This window comes from Poecilia mexicana, unplaced genomic scaffold (assembly GCF_051168715.1).
Source record: "Poecilia mexicana isolate PSO_F unplaced genomic scaffold, ASM5116871v1 scaffold_23, whole genome shotgun sequence".
NCBI lineage: Eukaryota > Metazoa > Chordata > Actinopteri > Cyprinodontiformes > Poeciliidae > Poecilia > Poecilia mexicana.
In genome coordinates this window covers 1,067,358-1,091,339 of record NW_028263392.1, presented here as the reverse complement: position 1 = coordinate 1,091,339, position 23,982 = coordinate 1,067,358, and the positions used below count along the sequence as shown (strand labels likewise).

Here is a 23,982-nt window from a genome sequence, read left to right as displayed (position 1 = left end):
TATAGAATCAAGACAGAACAAACTGAAAGGCTTAGTAAAAAACGAAATAGTCTTTTTATGACGTTACCACTGATATAAACAAACATCTGTTGAAAATATGCAAAACTCAGGGTTCTAAATCATCCATTTTTTTTCAAGATGCAAATGCTTTAAGGATGTCTCTGCTATCATAAAGTTAAATGCTGATACATATTGAAATAAGTCTGACAGGAAATAGGGTAAAGACAGAGAAGGGGAAGACATGCAAAAAAATGACCTGAAACCAGATCAACCCTCTGCAAACTGAGGCACCAGCAAATCAAATAAAGGTTTTGAACACTGGAGCTTTAAAACAGTGAATAAAAATAATTTCTGATTATATATGTCTTTGAAAAACAGTTTTTTCAAACATCTGGTGCATTGCTAAATGTTGATACTAATAATACTTCTACCTGTGAAATCATTCATATTTTAAAAAGTTACTTAACTCTGCTAGACCATGATTCCCTCACTCTCTAGATGCGTAATTAGACACTTCCCTCAGTCAGCCAGTAGGGGGCACCCCTGATTCATTCTGTGGCATGTTTTTGATGTCTTTTCTCCAACAGATCCCATCCATATAGATGCATTCTGTTCCACCATCCTGTCTTAGGCTCTCAAATAAAGCTGTTCACCCGATACATTAGAACCTCTGTCAAGTTTCATGCAGTCATAGAAATGTGTAAAATTATTAATAAAATAAACGATTAAATATTTGGAGCTAAATTTAAATAGTTCTAGGACAGAGCTGTACAGTGAGACTGCAAACAGGAGCCCTGTTGTTCTTCACCCCAGTCACACAGATACTTTCTGTTAAATTCACATCAAAACACATCTGCAGAACTTCTAACTTTGGATCCAGTCAGCCCAGTACCAAATGTCGCCACGGTGATGGCCATGCCAGTTGCAGGGACTCAGATGACTCCTGATAGGTTTATTTATGGCAGTTGCTGTTGTTGAGGCTACCACGACACATGGAAGTCAAAATTCTCCACATGCAGAAAACTGTATAGTTGTACAAAATATTATGATGCACTGTGTGTGTACGTGTATGTATAAAGTGCCTTGCAAATGTATGGTGAAACAAAATGATGCATGTGTTCACGGGGGATCATTTGGGTCATATCTCTATCAGTTTTGCCCATTCATCTTTGCAAAATGGCTCAAGTTTTGTCAAAATAGATGGAGCATTAGATATCAAGTTTAAAGTCATACAACAGCAAAACAAAATTCACAAAAGTTTAATCTTTGCAGATTAAAGTTAAATTGTGATGAAATAAAGTGCTTGGTTTTTATTTTCCTGTTTGTTTGAATGTGGTCTGTCAGGCAGTGAGTTTAGTTCAATTACAGGTACTGTTCAAAACAGAGCTTATTAAATTCAGTTTAAAGCTGCATCATTTTCTTTACATCATAATTATGTACTGCTTTTTTAGCCTGCTACATAAAGTGCTAATAACATACAATGATGTTTTTATGATTGAATCTTGTTTGTAAGAGTTCTGACCCAGACTGTTAGAAACCCAGGAAACCTTTGCATGTGTTTGGAGATAATTCCCTGATTAGGGTGCAACACCATGTGTTTCCAGTGTCCAATATTATTTTTTTCTGAGACACTGAAATTAACTTCAGAAAAATATTTGACTTAATCTATGAGTTTTATTTCCTGGCATTCAGTGGTAGTTTTGATGCCCAGGGCAACATTAGAGTGCACCAGATGAAAAACAAATATGATGTATCATTTGGACCTAGAGCTAGTTTTACATTGGTTCTCTGCATAGTAAAGTAGTTTTGGCGCCCCCTACTTACTGCTGAGATTATGGAGACTATTTTACATACTACCCTAGAATTTAAATGGATTTCTTCTTTATGATTTTTTGGGGAAGGGGTCATGGCAGACGGAAGGCATCGTCCATGGTTCTATTTATGCAGAAAACCACAACTCAGAAATACTTACTTGAAATAAAATATTAACTTTGTTACTGTGTGTTTGCTCTTTGCATTTTAGTTTTTGAACAGACAAAGATCATTCATCCTCATTGGAAATTTATTTGTTATCTTGGTGTAAGGCAGAATTAGCAGGATCACTTAGGACATTAGTAGGAGCGGTTAGAGCGTTTCCACCACCAGGACTGTATGATACGGGTCGGTATGGGTCTGTATGGGCCGCTTTTACAAAAGAAACAAACTGCACCGACCAGTGCCGTACCACTCAGTGGAAAGAAGGCATTCTACAATTAGAATAACTTATGCAAACTTGTAATAATAAATGATGTCCATGGGAGCCAAAGAAATGCATTTTCAGCATGTTTCTCCTGCTCTCTTCCCAGACTCCTATCCTTACGTATCATCGTTGGTTTGCGCCTTCTTCATGTGTCTGACTCCTCTGTGGATCGTCATTTCCTCCAAGCACCCAGCCAGCCGCACGCTGCTGTACTCCGGATGGGAGCCAGTCATCACCGCCATGGTTATCAGCAGGTGTGTGTTATGTTGATACTTGTCAGGAGAAGAAAAACCCAAAGTGTCGTTTGTGTGATCTTGAGAGGATTTCATGTGATGGACCAATGCTATGTAGGGTTTCATCTTTCCAACACCTACACTGCAGCCTCTAGTGAGTTATCAGGGTGATAATCTTGCAATCCTTGAAGACTGATGTTCACAGATGTTCTCCATCCTGTTTGCTGAGCTTGAGTTGTTTTGTAAAGAGAGAGTGAAAATATCAGCTCCTAGTTATGTGAAGCTGCTAGAGCTTTAAAAAGCTCTGAATGTCCTTCTGCTACTTCAGGTTGATTTTTACACACCCAATTCTACTGGAACACACTTCGGTTTGTTGTTATGAATTTTTTTGCTAGTCACTGTATCCTGTTTATGCTTCTCCCAGCATCTGCTTTGTTGGATGACGCATTGCCTTAAACAAATTGCAGCAGTGAGCGCTCACACCCTCCGTTCCCCTTGAGCCTGGCTCCTTAAAAATAAAGCCCAAAGGAGGGAAACAACTCTCTTCCTCTGCAGCTTTCTTTTCTCTCGGCGCACATAATTCAACTCGGCCTTTCACTCTTTATTAGCCAAGTAGATGCAGGAAAAATTAATACTAGCAGTGCATATCACCATCTAGGTTGATTATTGAAATATCAACAATAATCTGTTGGTTTATTCAGAATGAATGGATATTGTTTAAAACGTTCCTAAGTCAGATTATCAGTTTAGGGGAATATTTGTAGGAGTGAATGTTCTGAAAGAGTAGCACAGGAAGGACACAAAGTATGTCCTTAACTCTGACATCACAAGCTGCATTCCCTTTATAAATGTGTGCAGAACTTTATCAAAAAACACAACTGCGGTGTTTCTATCAAGTAAAACGCGTGAAAAGGTTTGTTCACACAATCAGTCATTAAAAAAAATAAAAATATGTTGCAACATCATTCTCCAACTACTTCCCGTCATCTTCTTCTTCGTGGTTTGGATCAACAGCAACATCAGAATGTTGATCATGTGACCTGTGTGATGAGGAAAAAACTGTTTCCATTGTAGTTTTGCCAAAAAAACAATTTCAGTACAGCCAAAGCACCACCTTAACCTTAACCTTAGAAAGGTTAACCTTTAGGTTAACCTTTCTAAGGTTAAGGTGGCAAAACTTTGCATCAAAAAATGAGTTGTTTTTCAAAATTGCTGTGTTTCCATTAAGTTAATTTATTTTTGTAATTTCAATTTGCACAAATCTCTGAATCCAGTACTACCTTTATTTAAAGCAATCTCTGTCATTCAACAGAAATTGTTTCCGTTGAACAAATTTATTTTTGAAATGCCAAATATCAATGTCAAAGTAAATGGTCAGTGGAAAAGCAGCTATTGATATCAACTTTCTCCAGTTCCTACTGATACCTCACATCATACAATATATTTTTCCTTGTACTGTTAAAACATTACTGCGGTTTAAAATTAAGTCTAAACATTAAAAAATAAAAAATCAATTTCTCTAAAACGGTTCCAGGTTAGAGCTGTCTCACTGTGTCAGCTAATACCTTCAGGGTTAGCGAATGGAGATATTGGTACAACAAATAAAAGTGGAACTTCTTGCAGGAAATATGTTTTTCTACTAGATCTACTTAAAATAAAAGGTATGTGTAAAGAAAAGAGCCCTTATTTACCGTCTTAAATTGTTAAATATTTTATTGTGTAGTGACAATGCATTGTAATGCAGGAAGCCCTCCTGCAACAAACACTCATTAATTATAGATGTTAGGAGCAGATCCAAAACCTGTGTGTGAGGGAGTGAGTAGAAAGAAAACCGTGCTGTGATTTTTATTACATGACATTTATCATCATTCCGACCTCCTTTTCTAGTCAGATGTTTTCTGGCTTGCAGCAATGGTTGCATCCATTTTCACGGCTGAGTCGAGAAAAATTTGAAAGAGAGAAATGGAAAATTAAACAGATGGAAGTTACTGAAGATTTATGACCTTTAGGTGTGGAATACAGAGCTTAGGCATCGACGCAGAATACAGTGGCCAGCCAAGACTAAGCCGGGGGATAGCAGCGTCCGAAGCAGATAAACATTTTCCAGTCCAGTATGGTCTGTGACACGTTGAAATGGAAAGAGATAAACTAGAGCGACTTTGCTGTAATCTCAGCTTTCCTTTTGTCGGCCCCCAAAACTGGACATATAGTTTCACCTGTACTAGTGAACTGCATGAACATCAGCTATGCCTTCCATAATCAGGTACGTTTTGACTGAGACATTGGAATGTAATTTTTCGCCATAAGAAGTGAAAAATTTGTGAAACAATGTAACAGGTCAGCTGACGTTGAGCACTAACTCCTCCCACACTTTTGCAGAGAGAGGAGTTGACCGCAGCGATTTTCAGTCAAACTATGACCGATGACACTTTCACTGCTCCAATTGGTGATTTCGTTTAACCAAACACACCTGTGTCAAGTCAAATGACTGAACTGCTGTTATTCAGCTGATGTTTTTATATGTTTTCACAATGTAAAGCACTTTGGACTGCAGTTTTGTTGAAATGTGCTATACATGTAAAATTGATTGATTCAGCTGTTTCCATCCAACTGTCAAGCAACTTTTGAGCAAACTTTTAAACTGCCGCTAAAAAGAAAGAATTAGGCTCGTTTCCATCCACTCATTTGGAGCAAATCACGGAAAGTGGGATTTCATCAGATGTTGACGCTACACATGGCTGAATAAACAGGAAGTAGAGGTTGCTACTAGCATGTTTACCCAAGTCCCTTTTGAAATAGATTTTTAATGTCAATGAGACATTCCTGGTCAAATAAAGGTTATGGATCACACATGGCAGATAAATGAAAAGAGTCGTCCTCAGAGCTGGAGATTTAGACTTTGAAATTTTCCGATCCTTCCACCACCACCAGTGGAAGGGAGTGTTCCTCCACACCCATCCCAGCCTAGAGTGCCTCTCGCCAGCCACTGCATGCTGACAGACCTCCCATCCATTCTGGAGGTTTGGGCGGTGAAAGTTCATTACCTCAGAACTTTTTCAGAAAATGTGTTTCCATCTTCCTTTTGATGCATTGAAACACAAATAAGCAGAAAAACATTTTTACAAAATAGAAGTATTACGGTATTTTGAATTATTATCAACCTTTTCTAACGCAATACGTTAGAAAAAAAATGTTGATGGAAAGATGGCTATTGAAAGGTTGTTGCAGTACCTCTGGAGGAGAACCCAAACAGCAGTAGCTGTACCATGTTTCAGAAGCTTCTGTGGTTTCCTGCTATTGAGAAAAGATTGCTATCCTGCTTGGAGAGCAACCTGGTGTGCCAACCACGAACTTCTCTCAGCGTTTAAACTGATTTCTAATCTCTTCCAGTTTGGGGGAAGTTTAGATTTAATTAATGATTGAGAGATAACCACTCACAGACACCACAGGTGATTGTAAATATATAATTTAAACTGAAAATCTGTTGCAGATGGATGGATGGATAGAAACTTTATTCATCTCTTTGGGATGAATAAAGTTTCAGCACCAATGCAAACCATTTTTAACAGGTAACAGTACATATGAGCAACAAGCATAAAAACTGGACCTGATCCTTGTGTGTAAGGTCATGTAAGGCCAGATCCTTTATTCCACATTCACCTCCTAGTCAACAAATGATAAAACTGGTTCTTCTCTATTTTTGTTCTTTTTTCTTTTTCTTTTTGCCCTTTTTAATGTTAAAAATAACACCACCAGTTAATCTGTGTATGTTGTGTGTTGCAGTATTGGAGGACTCATTTTGGACAAAACAGTGTCTGACCCTAACCTAGCTGGCATTGTAGTATACACCCCAGTTATCAACGGTGAGTACTGACTGCTCTTTTTTGTTATATGAAAAAGTTTGATAATCTTAATTTTAATTTCCAAATATGTGGGTGTTTGGATCAGTTATTTCAGTTTGCTGTATCATATAACCCAGGGGTCCCCAAACTACGGTCCGCAGGCCGGATCTGGCCCGCCTCCATATTTGGTCCAGCCCCCTGAACAATACCAGAAAGCATTCAAAAAAATTTTTTTTTCATTTACCGTATTTTCCGGACTATAAGCCGTTTATATGTGAATTTTCCTTCAACCACCAGGGGGCTCTTTAGCAGGAAGTGAATCATTGGAAGTCTCAGTTACTTGCGCGCCAACACTGAGCCCACAAGCAGCAAAATGAGTAAGAAACAGATCAGATGTCTTTGGAAAGTTTCTTTGCAAAGGGGAAAAGGCCCAGAGAAGAGACAGGTGGATGGATTTATCCTGGACCGGTGGGTGAGTCCCACATTACAAGCAGCTCTGTGTAACATGCGGCGACCAAGATTCAAGCTGCTTTGCCACATAGAGACCAAGCAGGCTGTGCTCAAGGAACACAGCTCGGGTGTCATTGTCTCTCATCACTCCCTGATGTCTCCTTGCAGAGAAACAAGCTCAGGGCTCCCGTTAGTCATTATCGTGAGTTAAAATTTTCACGAAAGTAAAATGTTCGTTTTTGTGGCGCTTCTGTTATTTTGAATGGATATATAAACGTTACCATAGCGACCAGAGTCAGAGCGTTTGGGCAGTGGTCGAGAGGAGATGAGTAGAGCTTGTGAGTCTTAAGTCTGGTTTAAACGGCAAGATTTAAGAATAGTCTCCAAACCTCTGTGACCACAGAGCTGATAAAAGTACAACAGGTTCGATCGGTTCGTGTCTCCAAGGCAGGAACAACACGAACCGATTCCAGTCAGGAACATCACGATTCCAGAAGAAAATCCACAAAACTCCCAACATAGCGGGAATTTAGAATAACCAAACACGGATGACGATGTAGAAGCAATAGTGATAGTTTGTGGAGTCATTTTAAGAGATAAAAGACGTAACGAAAGGAAAAGGCGGTGGATAAAAGACGACGGGAGCAGCCGCTCTATTTGCTGCACTATGATTTGGAGGTGAATATGTTTTTTCATAGTTAACATTTTTAACTGAATAAACATAATAATAACCTTTACATATAATAATAAACATTTCCACATATCATCTCCGATATCCACCGGACTCTCAGTTGCGCGATATGTCAGCTGTTTGGGATTCCCCTCTGTTCTTACGGCACCCTAATAAATGTGATATTCAATTGACCTGTTATGACTCAAATTTTGGGTGTCCGCCCCCCTCTGCTGCTGCTGCATAGTTATGGAAAACCTGGAGCGGGAGAGATATCTGCGGTTTATATGTGCATGTTTACTGGTTTATTAAAAAAAAAAAAAAAAACTTTGGGGTTGTGGTTTATAGTCCGGTGCGGCTCATAGTTCGGAAAATACGGACTATAATCCTTACTGGATTTTTTTCTGTGAAGAACCCAGAGAATGTTATTTGATTGTGCTTTCTAGAAAACAATTTATTTTTACATTTAGGTACTCCTGCAAACGTCACACTTTTTCTGTTACAAATTGACTCCGGCCCCCAGCAGAGAGGAAAAGTTATGTGGCCCTCACAGGAAAAAGTTTGGAGACCCGTGATATAACCAATGGACTCGGTAATATTTCAGTAGTTCAGTGAGGTTTATTGGATTAAATAGAAAATGTGCAAAATACACAGAGAAAAAAATTGACAGGTGCAAAAATTTAGGCAGCTCAACAGAAAAAATCACATTAATATCTAGTAGATCCTCCGTTTGCAAAAGTAACAGCCTCTAGACTCTTCCTGTAGCTTCTAGTGAGCGTCTGCATATTGGATGAAGGTACTTTGGACCATTCCTCCTTGCTAAACGTTTCCAATTCAGTTGGGTTTGATGGACAGACCACTTCAAATCATCCCACAGATGTTCAATGATGTTCAGGTCTGGTGACTGTGATGGCTATTGCAGAACATTTTACTTGTTCCTCTGCGTGAATGCCAGAATAGATCTGGAGCTGTGTTTTGGATCATTGTTTGGTTAAGACCTTATGAGTTATTAGAACCAGCTGTTTGTAATAATGAACCAGAATTCTGCTGCTGTTTTATAGGTTTTCCTCTTTAGGAATGGCCTTAATGAAACCCTTCTTTGAGCTGTTCATATATTCCATCGATTCATTTCACACACGCCGTTCCTACGAGCTGACATCAAAGTGAAGGAGATGAGGAAAGTTGCTCTGTTGTTGTTTGTCTCCTTTATCTCCCTCCTTTGTTTTAATTAGTGCAGTCTTTGACCCCGAGAACAGAGATGGAGACAAATAGTTTCTAGACAAGATGGATACCAGGGACACAGAGTCCATTTATCTTGTGCAGTGCAGCGAACAGTGAGTGATGGTGGATGTGAAAACGGGGGAAGCAGCCCTGCTTAGTGAACCCCTGCTTCAAAAAAACTGTAGAAACTTTACCTAATGAGACTGGAGCTGGCAGACGGCTGCTTTCTGTGTATCTGTTTAGTTTAAACTGGACCTTTTCCACATCCCGTTGCTAGCAGCCGGAGCTGTGCTTGTCTGTTCTTTTGGCACCTTAACAACAAGAGATAAGCTTTTAATTAAGTGGCATTAATGAGAGAGAGTTAAAGAGAGGATTCTTCTTCTGTCCTGCTTTCCTTTGAGACATTATCTGCGCCAAACAACTGAGGTCTCCAGGGAGGGGCCTGCTCATAAATATAATCAGTTTTTGTGTTGTAGCGAATTTTTAAATCTCCATCATTTTCAAAATTCTGATGACAAGCGGAGGAAAAACCCTGAGGCTGTTTAGTTGTTTCTGCTGATTAAAACACTCTGTGGCCTAAAGAAAAGAAACACACAGCAAATAAATGATTGTCTGACTCTTACCTGATATGGTTGGAAAAAAATGTCATGATCATTTTAGAAATGAACATTTTAGGTTGTTTTTCTAAGTAAAAGATTTTCAGAAAGAGTCAGCAGTGCTGATGCAGCAGAAAAGGAAAGTAAGTCTGTCTAGCTGATTACTTCTTTATTGTAGCATTACTTTTTGGCAATAAATTTTCAGTAAAGCCACATTTGTAAGGAAAACATATTTGTGGGTTGAGCAGTAAGATTATGCTGGCGGCCATGAAAAAACCTTCCCACCAACAACGCTCTGCTTCATCTGGAGATCTGATTGGATGATTAATGAAGTTAGAAGAAACAAGACATGGTAACAATTTACCCAGCTGAACAAACAGAAGACCTCCTCAAGCTGGTCACCAGCACGGTCACACACTGCTGCTGGATGCCATCGCATTCCTCACCCATTATCTGATGCAAATAGGTTTCTGGTTTGGTTTTAGTGCTGTAGATTCAAGTAGCATACAAACCAACACAGGTGTGTGTTTCTTCCTGAGTGGTAAGATTAAAAGGATAATTGAAACACTTATATATTTCACCTTGCTATGGTTTCCACTGGCTATTTTATTCACACATGGATCCAGAGCAAACAGTAGCTTTGTTTCTCCAGCTGTTGGCGCTGGGAGCTCCTCCTAATATCTGGGTTTACATCACATCTCATTGTTGCTTTTATAGCCTTTGTCAAGTAATCTATTACTTTTCATTTTTCTGTAAGAACTCCTTGCAGTATCATAAATGCAGTTCTGAGTAATCAGGACTTCACCAGTTTCTCCAATAAAGCACCCCAAATGTAGAGATGCTCTGATCTGATCTGATCTGATCTGATCTGATCTGATCTGATCTGATCTATATCAATGTTTACATCAGTTCCGATATTGAACATTTTTTTAGATTGCATATTGGTGGCAATGTTCCCAATCCATAAGGACAGATCTATTCAATTAATTCTATGCTTTGTGGTCTGAACGACATCATGCATTATAATTTATTTTAAATTATATTTAGAATTCCTAATTGCACTTTCTGAACCATTTAAAAGAAGGTATGTTACAGTTTATTTTTACAACAGTCAATTATTGTTTTTATCAGTTTGACTTTCTTTATCATTTATTTTACATTGTCTGTTCTAATCCTGACTGCTCTGACTGAACAGATGGAAGTTGTTTTTACATGTTGGACCAAGCTTGTGAAGCTGTTGGGGTATTTCAGTGTTCTGTACTGGTGTAAAAAAATCTGTAATTCAGATCATTTATGTTTGTTTGTTTTTTTAAATGAATGTTTTAGGTCAGTTCTCCTGTTTTCTGTATCAGATCGTATCAGCTGAGACTAAGCCTCAGCTACTGATATCAGAAGTGGAAAAAGCAGATCAGTGCATTTTTCCTCAGTTACCAGGAAGAACTGGCTGCTAATGAAACATTCAGAAGCCTGTTGGTTGTTGACAGGCTGGAGGCTTCGATGATTTTGTGGCTGGATACATTTCATGTTGTTCCATTTATTTTATTAGTCAAACAAATGCATAGAGTTTCAGGTGTTAGAAAGCCTTTGATGTGACTTTGTGAAACCTGCTTTAATCTTTGCTTGTCATCTTGTCCTTTTTTTCTTGCTCTGCTTTGTTTTGTTTTTTTAGGTGAAGCTCTTCTTGTGTTCTGAATCACTTTCTCTCATGAAAGTCACTTTTTTCCTCCTCCTCAGGTGTTTTTCAAAGATTTTAAAGTGTTTCTTTGTGCTTTGTTTTATATTCAGATTGAAAATGATAAGAGGCTGACATGCATTTCCATTATTATATAAATTCACACTTGGCAATAAAGCATCAGGTATTAAGAGAAGATTACTTATTTGATCTGTTAAAGCCTTGAGATTAATACAGATAAACATTTGGGGTGATGTATTGATGATGAAGCAACCCACCTTCAAAATCTTAAACTATAATTGCGAAGTTTCTCCAATGTTAATATGTATGTTATTTCCTATTACCTGGTATTGTTAAAGAAATAGACCCGTCATTTGTCTGTGAATGAACCTGTCTTGAGGTCAATATAGAGTGAATAAAGCTACAAAGTTGAAATGTTGGAAGTTCATTCCTCATTTTGCAGCCAGTTATCAGTGATGGTGATTTAACTGTAAAGGTTACTTGACTTAAAGTTGATCCTTTAAAAATGAGAACTCTAAAAGGCCTAGACTCAGAGTTCCAAAAGCCATTAAAAGTTTGTGAAACCTTTAACTTGTTCATAATAAACATAAACAAATGTGTTTTTGGTGTATTTCTGGACAAGCAGGAGAGCTACAATAGACGGACTATTCAAACTTTAACTGTTTGTTATCCTGCATTATTTCCAAAGTCTTAAACAGGGGTCTTTGGATATCTTTACTTGTGATAAGAAAAATCAGAATATTTTTGCTACCTCAAACTTGTCTTAAATGTCAAGAGATAGTGTATATTCTGGGGTACAAGCAAACTTTAAAACTAAAAACCATTTTTGTCTTCAGTTCAGCTGAATTGGTATTGATTAGTAGATTCATAAATCTACTATGTTCCCTTTTTAAAGAATTACCCTCTTTTTTTCAATAAAAAATCTATTAAAAGCTAATTATTACATTTTTTCAACTGCAGGGTGTAAATTTCAACATTTATGGAAACTGAAACATTCTGTTACAAAAATGCTATGCAAATATTGCATAAAAACATGCAAAAAAACAAGCTGTTTTTATTAGCTGTACCTTTTATGAGATGTTGTTCTCTTTCTTAGAGAAAGTAGTCATTTTAAGAAATTCTAGATCATTTACACTGTTTTACTTTTCTCAGCTATTGATGACCCACCTGTCCGTCTTGTGCAGGTATTGGAGGAAACCTGGTGGCCATCCAGTCCAGTAGGATTTCCACCCACCTGCATTTCCACTGCGCTCCGGGAGAAGTTCCTGACGAGGCCAAGGGCTGCTACTACCCCTGCCGCACATTCTGTGGCACAGGTCAGTCCAGCCACCAACTGCACCGAGGTCACTTCATTCTCATGTGATGTAACAAACGTGCAGATTAACTGGCACAGATTTAAACTAGTTCTACCAGCTGACAATATAATTTCTTTTCTTTTTTTTTATTTTTATTTAATATCAGGATGAAGTCATTAATCGATCTATCAACCTACTAAAAGGTCTGATAGAACATACTGTGTTATGTTGTTTGGCCTACAAAATATTGCAAAATACTAGCAATACCAGAAGTGAGCCAGAACAGGAGAATGATGCTGCCACCACCGTGCTCAGCAGTGGGCTGCAGAAAGGGACTTGGAGTTGTTCTTGCTAAGCCTTTCAGAACAATTTATCAACATTTTGTCCCAATCAAAGAATTTACCTTTTAATTAAACTGCAATGTCTTGTAGCTGTTTACCCAAAATTGAAAATCAATCATTAACTGTGCTTTATTTAAATAATTTTATGGAAACACACACATTTAAAAAACAATGCCACTAGGATGAGGTGATTTTTTATTTATTTATTTTTGGCCACATCTAAATTGATTTATTTAGCAAAACTGCAATGGAAACATTTTTTTTCCTCATCACACAGTAACATGATCAACAGCTAGATGTTGCCACCAGCCAAAACCCTGAAGGAGGTGACAGGAAGTAGTTGGAGGATGATGGCGCAGCGTGTTTTTTTAATGACTTATCACTTGAACAATCTTACTCATGTGTGATTCTAATTGTGTTTTCTTATTTAACGGAAACACTGCAGTTGCAAATTTATGCTTTTTTGGCATTAGCGGAATATTGACAAAGTTTTGTGCATGTTTGTAGTAGAAACACAGCTAGTGTGTTTCTAATGCCAAAGCTGGATATAGCTGCAGATGGAGAGTCACAGGACAGATGAGGACAAAGTCTGACAAAACTTTAATATTCTGCTCATAAGATGTGAGACTAACTCCAACTCTCAGAAAAAGTAATTATGTCCAAGACAGACTGAGGCTAAATTCACTAAATGAATTTCAGCTTTCATCCACACAGTCCTAGTATGCAGCTCTGATCCAGATTTACAGGGACATATTTAATCTTCATGTCAAGCAAAGGCAGATCGTTAGAGATGCTTTAAGGAATAAACTATACAAAATGACTTTGTTCAATATTAACATTTTTGAATAACTGAAATTGGATCATTTGGTGAAAACAGTACATTTAAGAACACTTTGATAACATCGACTTGCCTTCAACATGAACTATTCCGATATCTGCTCATTGAATCTTCCTTTAAAATAAAACAAATTATTTACTCAAATGTAGAACTTTATAATAAAATAATCCAAATAAAATAAGCAGCTTAGTGTTATTTGTGATTGTCTTACAATTGATAAAATCTTTCTATAGAATGGGGCTCATCTGTATGAATAAAGTTTGTGGGTGTATGATACTCAATATCATACACCCATGATGATGATATTGAGTATCATCATCAAATTGAGAGAGACACAATAATTTGTGTCTCTCATTTTTTTTCCTCAAGGGTTTTTTCTTTAAACTCAGTCATTCAAAAAATTGTTGCAGCCAAACTAATTTAAGTACATTGTAATTACTTAAATTAGTAAGTTTAAATGTCACGATTTTAATAGCTGTAAGGGAAAAATCATAATTAACAGAAGTAACAGCTTCCAAACATTCATCTGTGTAATTAATCTATATGATATGTGTATATTAACTATTAAGTTCCTAAAATAAATGTACTTTTCAATGACCTTCTAATTTGTGCAATGGGTTTGGGTTTATTTTTAAATACATTGGTGTGTTTTATTGAGTGTTTCAGCTAAGAGCTGTAACATCAGTGTCAACTTCAGCAAGTTGGTGATGTCAAGCACAGTGGTGGCAGTATCATGCTCTGGATCTGGTTCCCATTCATTAGTTGCTTATAGATCACAGTTTTAATCTCACTGTGTTGCACAGATTTTGTTTTGATTTTTCATCCTGATTTTTGATGTCTTCACCTGTTATTGTATCACGAGTTCAGATCTTGACAGATATTTCAAATTAAGACTATGCTGAAAAAGCTAAAGTGATGCATTGTTTATAATACATCAAGTGAATCACACAAGTTTACAAATGATTGATCGCAACAATCTTGGTGTACAACAAAAAATGTCAGCTTCTGCAGAGATTTCAGTTTAGATATAGGAACATGGTCAGAACCAAACAGAAAGCTCTGTGTTTTTATTCTAATTTTTTGTACTGATAAGAGTCCAAATGTTAAAAGAAACTGTGTGGGCTTTTTCTGGATGCTCCAGAGAAAGCCCACGCAATCTGAAACGAAGCTCTTCTGAGTGAGCATAGATCTGATTTTCTTCCAGGGCTCAGAAGTTTATTTGTGTCTTTGGTGGCTGAAAACTCCTGCAGTGTTTGTGCCTTATTAAAGAGACCAATCCTATGTTGCTTCTTGAGGTTACTGTGTGCAGAGCAGAAGTTTTCTCTAGTAACTGTTAGCTGTTTGCTTCAGGACTCCCAGTATAATTCAGCTGTGCCTCCCCAGATGTAGAACCTTAACCTTCCTTCTCTTCAACCTGTAATTTCTCAGGAGCAAATCATCGCTCAGCTCAGGTTCTGCTGCTTCTGGTGATCCCCGGCCACCTGATCTTCCTCTACACCATCCACCTGATGAAGAGTGGCCACACCACGCTCACCCCCATCTTCATGTCCGTTTACCTGGCTGCTGCTCTGCTGCAGGTGAGCATCTCCACATTAAAGCAACACGCTCACAGAGTAGTCCCATGTGATTCTGTTGTTGCTAAATAAAGCTGTACAGGGGCAGCGTGTCTTTTTTGTTTTGTTTTTTATGTATATATATATATATATATATATATATATATATATATATATATATATATATATATATATCAAATGACTTGGAAGAAATTTGACGTTGATATTTAACGTCTTGAGATTGGGTCTTTTGTCTCTTTAAAAACTCCTGCTCTTTCTGAAACGTTTGCATATGGTTGCCAAGGAGATCCAAGGATTTCTGAAACCATGGCAGCCTGTGCATGCTCTAAGAATAAGGTCTTAATTGGGTCCTGATGGACTAGATCACTGTTCTGATCTGGATTAGAAGACGTTAGGAACCACTGTTTTAAATGACAGGACTTTATTGAAATGTACAGTTGCAAATTTGTGTCCTATGGAGAATAATGGTTGATGGTACAATTTAAAATTCACCAATAATTTCAGCTGTCAAATATGTCCTTCCTTATCCCAGTTTTAATATAAATTTTTAACAACTTATTCAGTATTCTAAGGCAAGAAATGAGAGAAAAGATTTTAAATTTTTAACTTTTAGAGTCTGACCGTTTTATCTCTCTGCCTTTTGGTGAACTTTCGTCCAGCCTTGATATAAATTTTCTTCAGCTTTAGCTGTCCAAACTTTCTTTTTTAATTCAGTTGTATTGTTTTTTATCTCCAAAGTGTGGTGCTGTAAGAGTTTGAAAATTATGTTGAAAATGCTTGAAAAGTGTTTAAATCTTACTTTAAGAAAAGTGTACGAACCTTGAAGTGACTTTGCTTTTTGCCATTGGCACAAACCAGATCATGTTTAAATTGGTGAGTGGTCCAGCGTCATCCCTCTACAGCAGGGGAGCCCAAAGTCGGTCCTCGAGGGACGGCATCCTGTATGTTTTAGTTCTCTCCTTGGTTTAACACACCTGCATCAAATGATGGCTCATCAGAAGGCCTAAGGAGAACATTGGCCTGCTGAGGAGGTTGTTACAACCACTAGGGAAAGAACTAAAACATGCAGGAAGCCGGCCCTCGAGGACCGACTTTGGACACCCCTGCTCTACAGGGACCACTGCACATGTATTTCCCAGCTTTGGTTCAAATGCGGGCAGACCTCTAAAACGTTTCCTCGGTAACCCAGAACACAGAGCTTTGCTGTAGCCGATGTGTGAAGACACAAATGCATAGAGAAGAACCTCAGCATTTTCAAAAAATAAAATGTATACTTTTGCGACGTTCCTAAGGTGATAAAAGGCAGTTCTTGTTTTCTCTTTTCAAGAAGAGAACCCAGGGTCAAACCACACGCCCAAGTTCTTTATCTGCTGCCTGCTTGTCGATTTTCAAGGTGACCATTAAATCAGTCTTACCAGAATTAGGAAGCAGGAAATGGTTTGATAACCAGCCACTACTCGCTGATAGACAGGTTTCAACAGGTCAGTACAGTGTATTATAAAAGAATTTTACACAGAACATGGATTTTCTCCTGAGGTTATGAACAACTTCAGCTGAGATGAGCTGTGAGTGTGTGTCTGCTCTTTAAACATTTAACCCCTGTGTCTTCTGTGAAGTTGTGTGTTTTCACACCCAGCCGAAGGAGTCTGACCTATTAGGAGTTTTGGGTAGTTCCAGCCGAGAGAATTCAGTTATGAATGACTGCTTTCACTTATTCAGGTTCACTGTGATTTGTCGTAGTGTTTGGAATGCTAACAGTCTTGCTTCTCTGTGTGTGTGTGTGTGTGTGTGTGCGTGTGTGTGTCCAGCTCTTTCTCTGTCCTGCTGTGCCCCTGAATCTTTAATGCAGAGACGGCGCATTAGGATGTTATGCAAGCTGCAGAGGAGTTGGAGACTTTACAAATCAATTGGCTCCATTACCAGCAGAGCTGCTTTGAGGTCCACAGTCACTGATGGAACATCAGTGGGAAGGGGCTGGGAGGGGGCTGTGTAAGTTGAAAAGAAGCTTGCACCCAGCCTGTTTGACATTGTAGCCTTTACAAAAACTAAACACAGAATATTGATCAGTTCACTCATTAAATTCCAAAGCTGAATTCTGCTTTGAATCTGTCTGCATTGCTTAAAAGCAATGACTTTATTGCCGTTTGGGGAGAGAAAGCTAAAATATGCACCACGTCTTGCTTCTAGAGCTTAATCTGCTTTGTCATCAGTGTGTTTGTGCAGACAGAGACAGAATAACAACACTCATTAGGAGCCTGAACGCAGCACGCTCTGCAGAATTAAAGTGTTCAGGGGAAAAGGGTGACTGCTAATTCAGTTAGCGCCAAGCGTTCAGTTAGTAATGATCCATGAGGTGCTGGTTGGTTTGCCTGACAGAACAAACAGCACTGAGCTAACTTTGGCTCTCCATTAAATTCAGTCAGTTTACAGCATCTGTTAGCTACTTTGAAAGATTGGTTTCTTTAACCACAAGTTTCTATTAAACCAGCTCTAAGGGAAAAGCTGCTATATTACAGTTCTAATAATGTTCTTTTTTGGGGTGGGAGGTCATATTGAAATGGATTTGTTTCACAAAACTGCAATAGAAACACTTTTCCCATCTCACAGGTCACATTTTCTCACCACTTCTACAGTCAGTGGAGCAATAAGTTGCTGACTGACTGTCAGTGAATGTAGTTTGGAAGATCAGCAACTCAACTTCGTCTTTTTCCAGAAAGAAGGATTGGAGTGCAGGGAACACCCAGTACTAAACAGTGTAGCATACAGACACCTCCAAACTTCAGATGCCCTTCAGATTAGCTCAACAACAATGGAGAGCTTTAAGGAACATGTTTCCATGGCTGAGCAACTGCATCCAAGATATACATCACCAGATGCAATGGGTTATAGTCACTTACAGTTCAGGTGAAAGAATTCCTAATGCTTCAGCATATTAACTTTAATTTCCCAACTTTGGGTGAATATTTTTTAGATGTTCCGACATGACTGCGCCAGTTCCTCCATCATCCATAGAGAGATGGATGAACATGAAGGGTCTACACTGAGTCCTGACTGTAGCTCTAGAGAAAACTGTTGGGATGAAGGTTTTTTCATCCAACATCACTGTCTATAATTTTGACATTTTCCATAATCACATAACACCTTAAATAATATCTTCCTCTATCTACCGATACATAATCTATCTACTGATTTTCTCCACTGTGGCCAATGTGTGTAAAAGGAACAAAGCAACATGTGGTTTTGCTTAGTTTTCAGCTAATAAAAGGACAAAGAACATGTGGTTTTGTTAAGCCCTTACCAAACCAGGAACAGAACCAAAAACACTTGGTCTTCAATGGGGTGTGTGTGAATAAAGGGAAGCAACAAAGGACAATTGAGGCAACAAGAAAGTGAAAGCCAGTGGATGCTGGCAACGCCAGATTAAACTGTGTTCTGAATCCAAACATCTCACACACACTTTAAACCAGCACAAATCACCTTGAGAATCTCACAGCATCCAATCAGCACATTTTCAACCAGAAGCATTAAACAAAAACATAAAAGAAAGACCTTATTTCAGCCTAGACGCATAGAAAAACAAACTCTTACTATGCACTGAGCTCGGTCGTTCAGGATGAAGCAGAGTGCAGGGATTTGGCAAGACCATGAAAAAACCTCGTTGTTGACGACTGAAGAAGCAGTTCCAGGGGGCTTCTAGAGGCAAACTGCAGAGGGTTTTGCATGTGCTAATGTCGGCCATGCGGGAACTTAGAAAATTGGGTACACAAATAGTATTTCTTTCATATTTCTCTAGGTAACATTGTGAAGGTTTTGAAAAGTTCTTAGAAAAAAATGGTCCACATACAAGTGTGGCCCCGTTAAAGTGGGCGTGCCTCCAGGGAGCGACGCCACTACCTTCGAAGCTAGCTTATTTGCCAACAAATATGGTGTCTCGCGCAAGGCACACTGGGAGGTGCGGTTTGATGAGTGAAATGGAAGTCCAACACATTGATATGATATATGATATGATATGATAAGATATGGGCAAACACCTGCATTTTGGAGATGTTTCCCCCAGGAGGCCAGGAGTTTCTTTGCTTCAGCCAGAGAGGTTTGAGGTTCTTGGTGTCTTGTGATGTTAGGAAGGAACGAGGAACTGCTATTACTAAATGAGCTTTTTATCACTCAAAAATGATTAACTTTGAAGGTTTCCAATCAAAGAGCAACTAATAGAAATCGTTGCATTTGTGACAAGTTGACAGGATTATTCACTGGCTTGCTAAATGCAGCTGCCCGTATTCTCACAGGTACCAAGAAATCGGAACGTATTACTGCAATTCTTACATCTCCGCCCTCATTGCGTATTTATGTTTTCTTGCCACCAGGGTAATTATAGAAGCTTCCACAAAGGCAGAGACGGTTTCCTGAAGCCGGGTGGTTTGAAAGAACCTCCAGCCACTGTGAAAAGAAAGAAAGGGACGTTGCTGAAAATTTCTAACTCGCCCACACTTCTTCATTAGTCTGACAGAGGTTACATCTCTAAAACGCTTTCATCGTATCATCTCTAAAGAGTACCGGGCAAAACAAAGCAGGACGGCATTTTTCTAAGCAGTATTTCATATTAGATCAGTGAAATACCTTCATCTTTTAAGCCATGAAAGGCTGTCAGCGCTCTCGGAGCTCTTGTGTTTTTGCACAGAGGATGATACATCATTACAATCAGTTCTCCCTGCTGTTTGACACCATCATCCCTGCATGTTTTCTACGCGTCGGTGTTGATCACCGACAGCAATGTGGTTTTGTTTTGATAATTATGCCACTACAAACCCTCTTGACAGCTCATTTTCTTTTAATTTATAGACATGCCCTTATCTTTTAATAGACTTCCCTTTTTTCTGTCACCATCATCCCTCCTGGTCTGGAAACCTAAATCATGAATAACAATTATCATAACTTTGCTTCCAGGTTTTACTCTCTTATTTCAGTTTTGTGTGTTTGTGCTATTCTGGGCTGCATTTTGAAGCACTTCTTCCTTCCAGCCATAGTAACAGGAGCTAAATCCCTGACCTAACCTCACCGAAGGAGTGTGGTTGAATTTCTAAGTGAGAACACTTTAATGCACATTGTCTTTAGTTAATTTATGGATCTAATTATTAAACCTGAGCTCTCTTACCAGTGTAGCAGATAATTGAGTCTGCGGATACAAAGACACTAACTTGGCACATATGTTCCCATGGGCTTGCTTGTTTTTCCCAAACAAAACAAAACAAAAAAAAAACTTTAGCCACTGAAACATTCAAGATGGTGGCCAATTTGTAAGAATGATACAATAATTAGTTTAAAGGCTAAAAAAAGGCGGCCATCTTGACCTGAAATTCAAAAGCTTAATTCTACAAATAATCTGGTGTGAGTGAGATTCATCAATCACCACATCACACTCCGAGCCGAGTGTGAATGAAAACCTATTCAAATAAAATTACCTCTGGTTAGATTAGTCAAGAAAGTTTAAATTCAGCCTGCTCTGATTTTTTTCCCCTAAACAGTTAGATTTTTATATCTGCTAAGCAATAGTAAGAAATCCTGTGAAGGAACCCAGTTCCTTCATAACTGGGTTCCTTAGTTATGAAGGAGCCCAGAGGCAGCATACAAAATGTTCCTACAGCTAATTTAGAATAACTTTCAACACAAGACATTTCTGAATGGATTTCTCAAAAGAATACAACATAGAAATTAAATTGTTTTTAATTACATCATCAAAAATGACATGTTGAAGATCACTTGTACTCTTTCTTAATAATTATTGCACAAATCTTTACAACTCTTATAGTAGCTGAGCAGCTTTTGGTGAATTTCTGCTGTTATTTTTCAGATTTATTTTTAATTGTCAGCTCTAAACCTTTGAGTTTGGAATGCTTCCCTGCCACCATCCTAATCTTTAGGTAGCCAGGCACCTTCCAAAACTTAACATTTCAGTTCAAAACCTGTGGTCTTTTGAAAATGTTGAGTTTTATATGTGCAGGAAGTTTCCTGTGAGTGAGTCTGTCCATGCTGGTCCTGCAGGTTCTGCTGCTGCTGTGCATAGCAGACTGGATGGTTCACTCCATGTGGCGCAGCGGCAAAGACCCCGACAGCTTCTCCATCCCCTACCTGACGGCTCTGGGGGACCTGCTGGGCACAGCGCTGCTGGCGCTCAGCTTCCACTTCCTGTGGCTCATCGGAGACCAAGACAGCGATGTGGGAGACTGAGCCGGCCGCCGCAGCTAGAACACCCAGCTCTAGCGCCCTCTTGCCCTGATGGAACCCGGTGCGTTTTCTCACGGCCCCTTCAAATTCTGGAAGTAACTTTATCTACATGTTGGGATACAGACTCACTTTCTCTTCTGCCTTGTTTTCTTACATGTAGAAGGCTTCATACTCTTAACTTAAGACTCTGATTTTTGTTGGGCTTTTTGCAGCCATTCTAATCTGCATCTTTTGTACCAAAGCATTTGAGTTTTATTTTGCTGGTTTTGTCGAGAGGAGTACGAAAACATGGCCTTCTTCTCATCGAGGAGGTGAAAATATTTTGGACATTTTGGGAACTTTTTATGCACAAGAAATCCCAAAACGAACTCCCTGTGAAAATCTAAGACCGCAATGGCCGAATGAGAGAGAGAACTTTAAAGGCAGCGACTGTGACCGGACCGGCTGAAACCGGAACAGACGTCAGCTAACATCCTCCATTCAGCCTGCTTTAGCACAAACACACACACACACACAGCCTTCTGTTCCCACAGGTTCATTCCACCATCATCACATGGGTCCTGACATCAAGGTTTATGAATGTTTTAAAGAGTTCCTCCTCCACCTGTTGCTGAGCAACTGCTGGTCAGCTGGCTGAATGAATATTTTTTCTCACACTTGCAAAAACAGCAGAATTATGCAGCTCAATATTTCTGCTTACAGAAGAGGGAAGTTGGTGACCCCAAACATCTTTTTGGTAACAGATGGTACTTTTCCTGAAGGTTCTCATGATGCCTTGTGAAATAACAGATCTGCTCAGATTAAATATGTCATTTATTATCTCATCATTTAGCATTAGCATATGTAGCAATCAGATGAAGGAGCTGATGAAAGAGAAGAAATAAAAAGCTGTTGATAAATTTCTGTTTATGCTTTAAATTCCATTAGTTATATTCTATATTTTATTTTTGTCAAATTGTGTATTCTTGTTTTGTGTCTAAGCAGGAAGACTTTTACTTTTGTTTCTGTTTGGAGGCCAATTCGCCCCTTTGCCAGTTTAGACATCCTTATTAATCTGAGTTCATTTCAGTTGGTTGGTATTTTTGAATAGTGCAGCTACATAGTTGTACAAAATGCTCAAATTTGCTGTATTTTCAAATTGCGTATTATTCTCTAGAGATCCACCGATTGTAATTTCCTGGCCGATCACCATCATTATGAACTCTGGTGAAACCAAAATCACATAAGATATTTATTGAAGCGACATATCCATGTTTCATTACAGTTGACCTCAAGAAGGTTATAGAAGATAAATAGTGTGTCAAAAAATGGCAAAGGGGCAAAATGAGTGTCCCCCATGGCGGAAACATAGTTGTTTCCACGGTGTTGACTTGCATACCAGCAAACAGCCGTCACTATTCAACCTGACTTAGCAGCAGTTTTGTGTTCTGTTCTTGTTTCCAGGTGAGTTCCATCTGAAGGCTCTTCAGTGGAGCTCACCTCTTTCAGGGAGCTGATTCTAGCTGACAGCTGCCACAGCAGCAGCAGAAATGAGGCTTCTATAATACGATCAGCGGCTCTCTCAAGTTTACACAGCCTGCTGAAATGACTGCTGGAAAGATGTGAAGGAAATGGCAGCATCATTTTTGACACAATTTGACTTTCATGTTGTAGAAATCAGTTAATCTGCTGGATTTATTTCTGCAGTCTTACTTGTCCGCTTGGTCTCACTGTGAAGCTGAAAAATCAAACCCATCTTCAGACGTCTAGCAGACACAAGTGGGATTTGGAGCGGATTGTAATTTCATCTGCCTTCACAAAAACCCAGTTCCATCTTAAGAAAAGTAACCCAAGAGCATGATACTGCCACCACTTTGCTTCACTGTTTTTTTTTTTTGTTTGTTTGTTTTTGTGGTGTGTTGTTTTTACTTATCAGATTTTTTTTTCTTTTTTCAGTTTAGTTGTGCAAAGAAAATATTGAAAAAGTTTTAGAGGATTCATCAGGGTGTCATGTTATTACATCACAGAAAGCAGCCATCTTAGCAGGTGTGTCTGAGAGCTGCTGTGTTCAGAAGAGCCTCTCTTCCTTCTTCATGTGCCTCTAGAGATTCACTAGCCTGGTGTTCTCACTGCTATCAATGCAAGTTTCTTTTTACTGCTTTTACCTTGTTTCAAATGACACACCCACTATTGGGAGTGAAATATGTTGGGTTACGATGATTTTCTTTCTTTTTTTTATTATTATTTTGGAATGATTAATACAACTGTGCAATCCTGTTCTCTCTTCTAGCTCATATGGACCTAAATATTTCAAAATAAATGTTACTAATTTGAAAAGTGAATCGTTTCTGGGTGTTTTTCACTTCAAATGTTTAGTAATCAAGCAGCCAGCCTCTCATCTCCATGATCAAATGGTTTGGACCTGTGTGTGTGTGTGTGTGTGTGTGTATATGTCCTGGAGGAGAGAAGCATCCTGAGAATTCTACAAGCAGCAGCTGAGAGCATGAATAATGAGCCAGAAGTTGTTTGAAATGCTTTCTCTTCTCTTTCTCTAAATTAGCTCCTAGATATGCTGTGTGCTCTTTGATGGTCTCCATGACAACATGACTAGGCAGACACTTATTTAGTTTTTATTTATTTACTTATTTTTTACAGTCAGATATGAGTTGTTGTGTCCAACAGTTAAAACGTGGATAAATCAGGTCATCAAGATGGAGGCTAAACAAAGGGATAGAAAAATAACCTCATTAAAAGTAACTAATCCAAAACACTGTCAAATATAATTTGCC

General features: G+C 38.6%; 1 protein-coding gene across 1 annotated transcript in view; it reads left to right on the top strand.

Annotated features, from left to right (window-relative positions):
* The window catches only part of slc41a2b (solute carrier family 41 member 2b), a 30,780-nt gene extending 7,245 nt beyond the window's left edge, over nt 1-23,535 (top strand). The window contains exons 7-11 of the mRNA XM_088003061.1: nt 2,346-2,493; nt 6,256-6,335; nt 12,129-12,260; nt 14,847-14,995; nt 21,032-23,535. Coding sequence (XP_087859187.1) covers nt 2,346-2,493; nt 6,256-6,335; nt 12,129-12,260; nt 14,847-14,995; nt 21,032-21,217 — 695 coding nt within the window. The 3' untranslated portion in view covers nt 21,218-23,535. The remainder of the gene's footprint in view (nt 1-2,345; nt 2,494-6,255; nt 6,336-12,128; nt 12,261-14,846; nt 14,996-21,031) is intronic.
* Nucleotides 23,536-23,982: the final 447 nt, after the last annotated feature.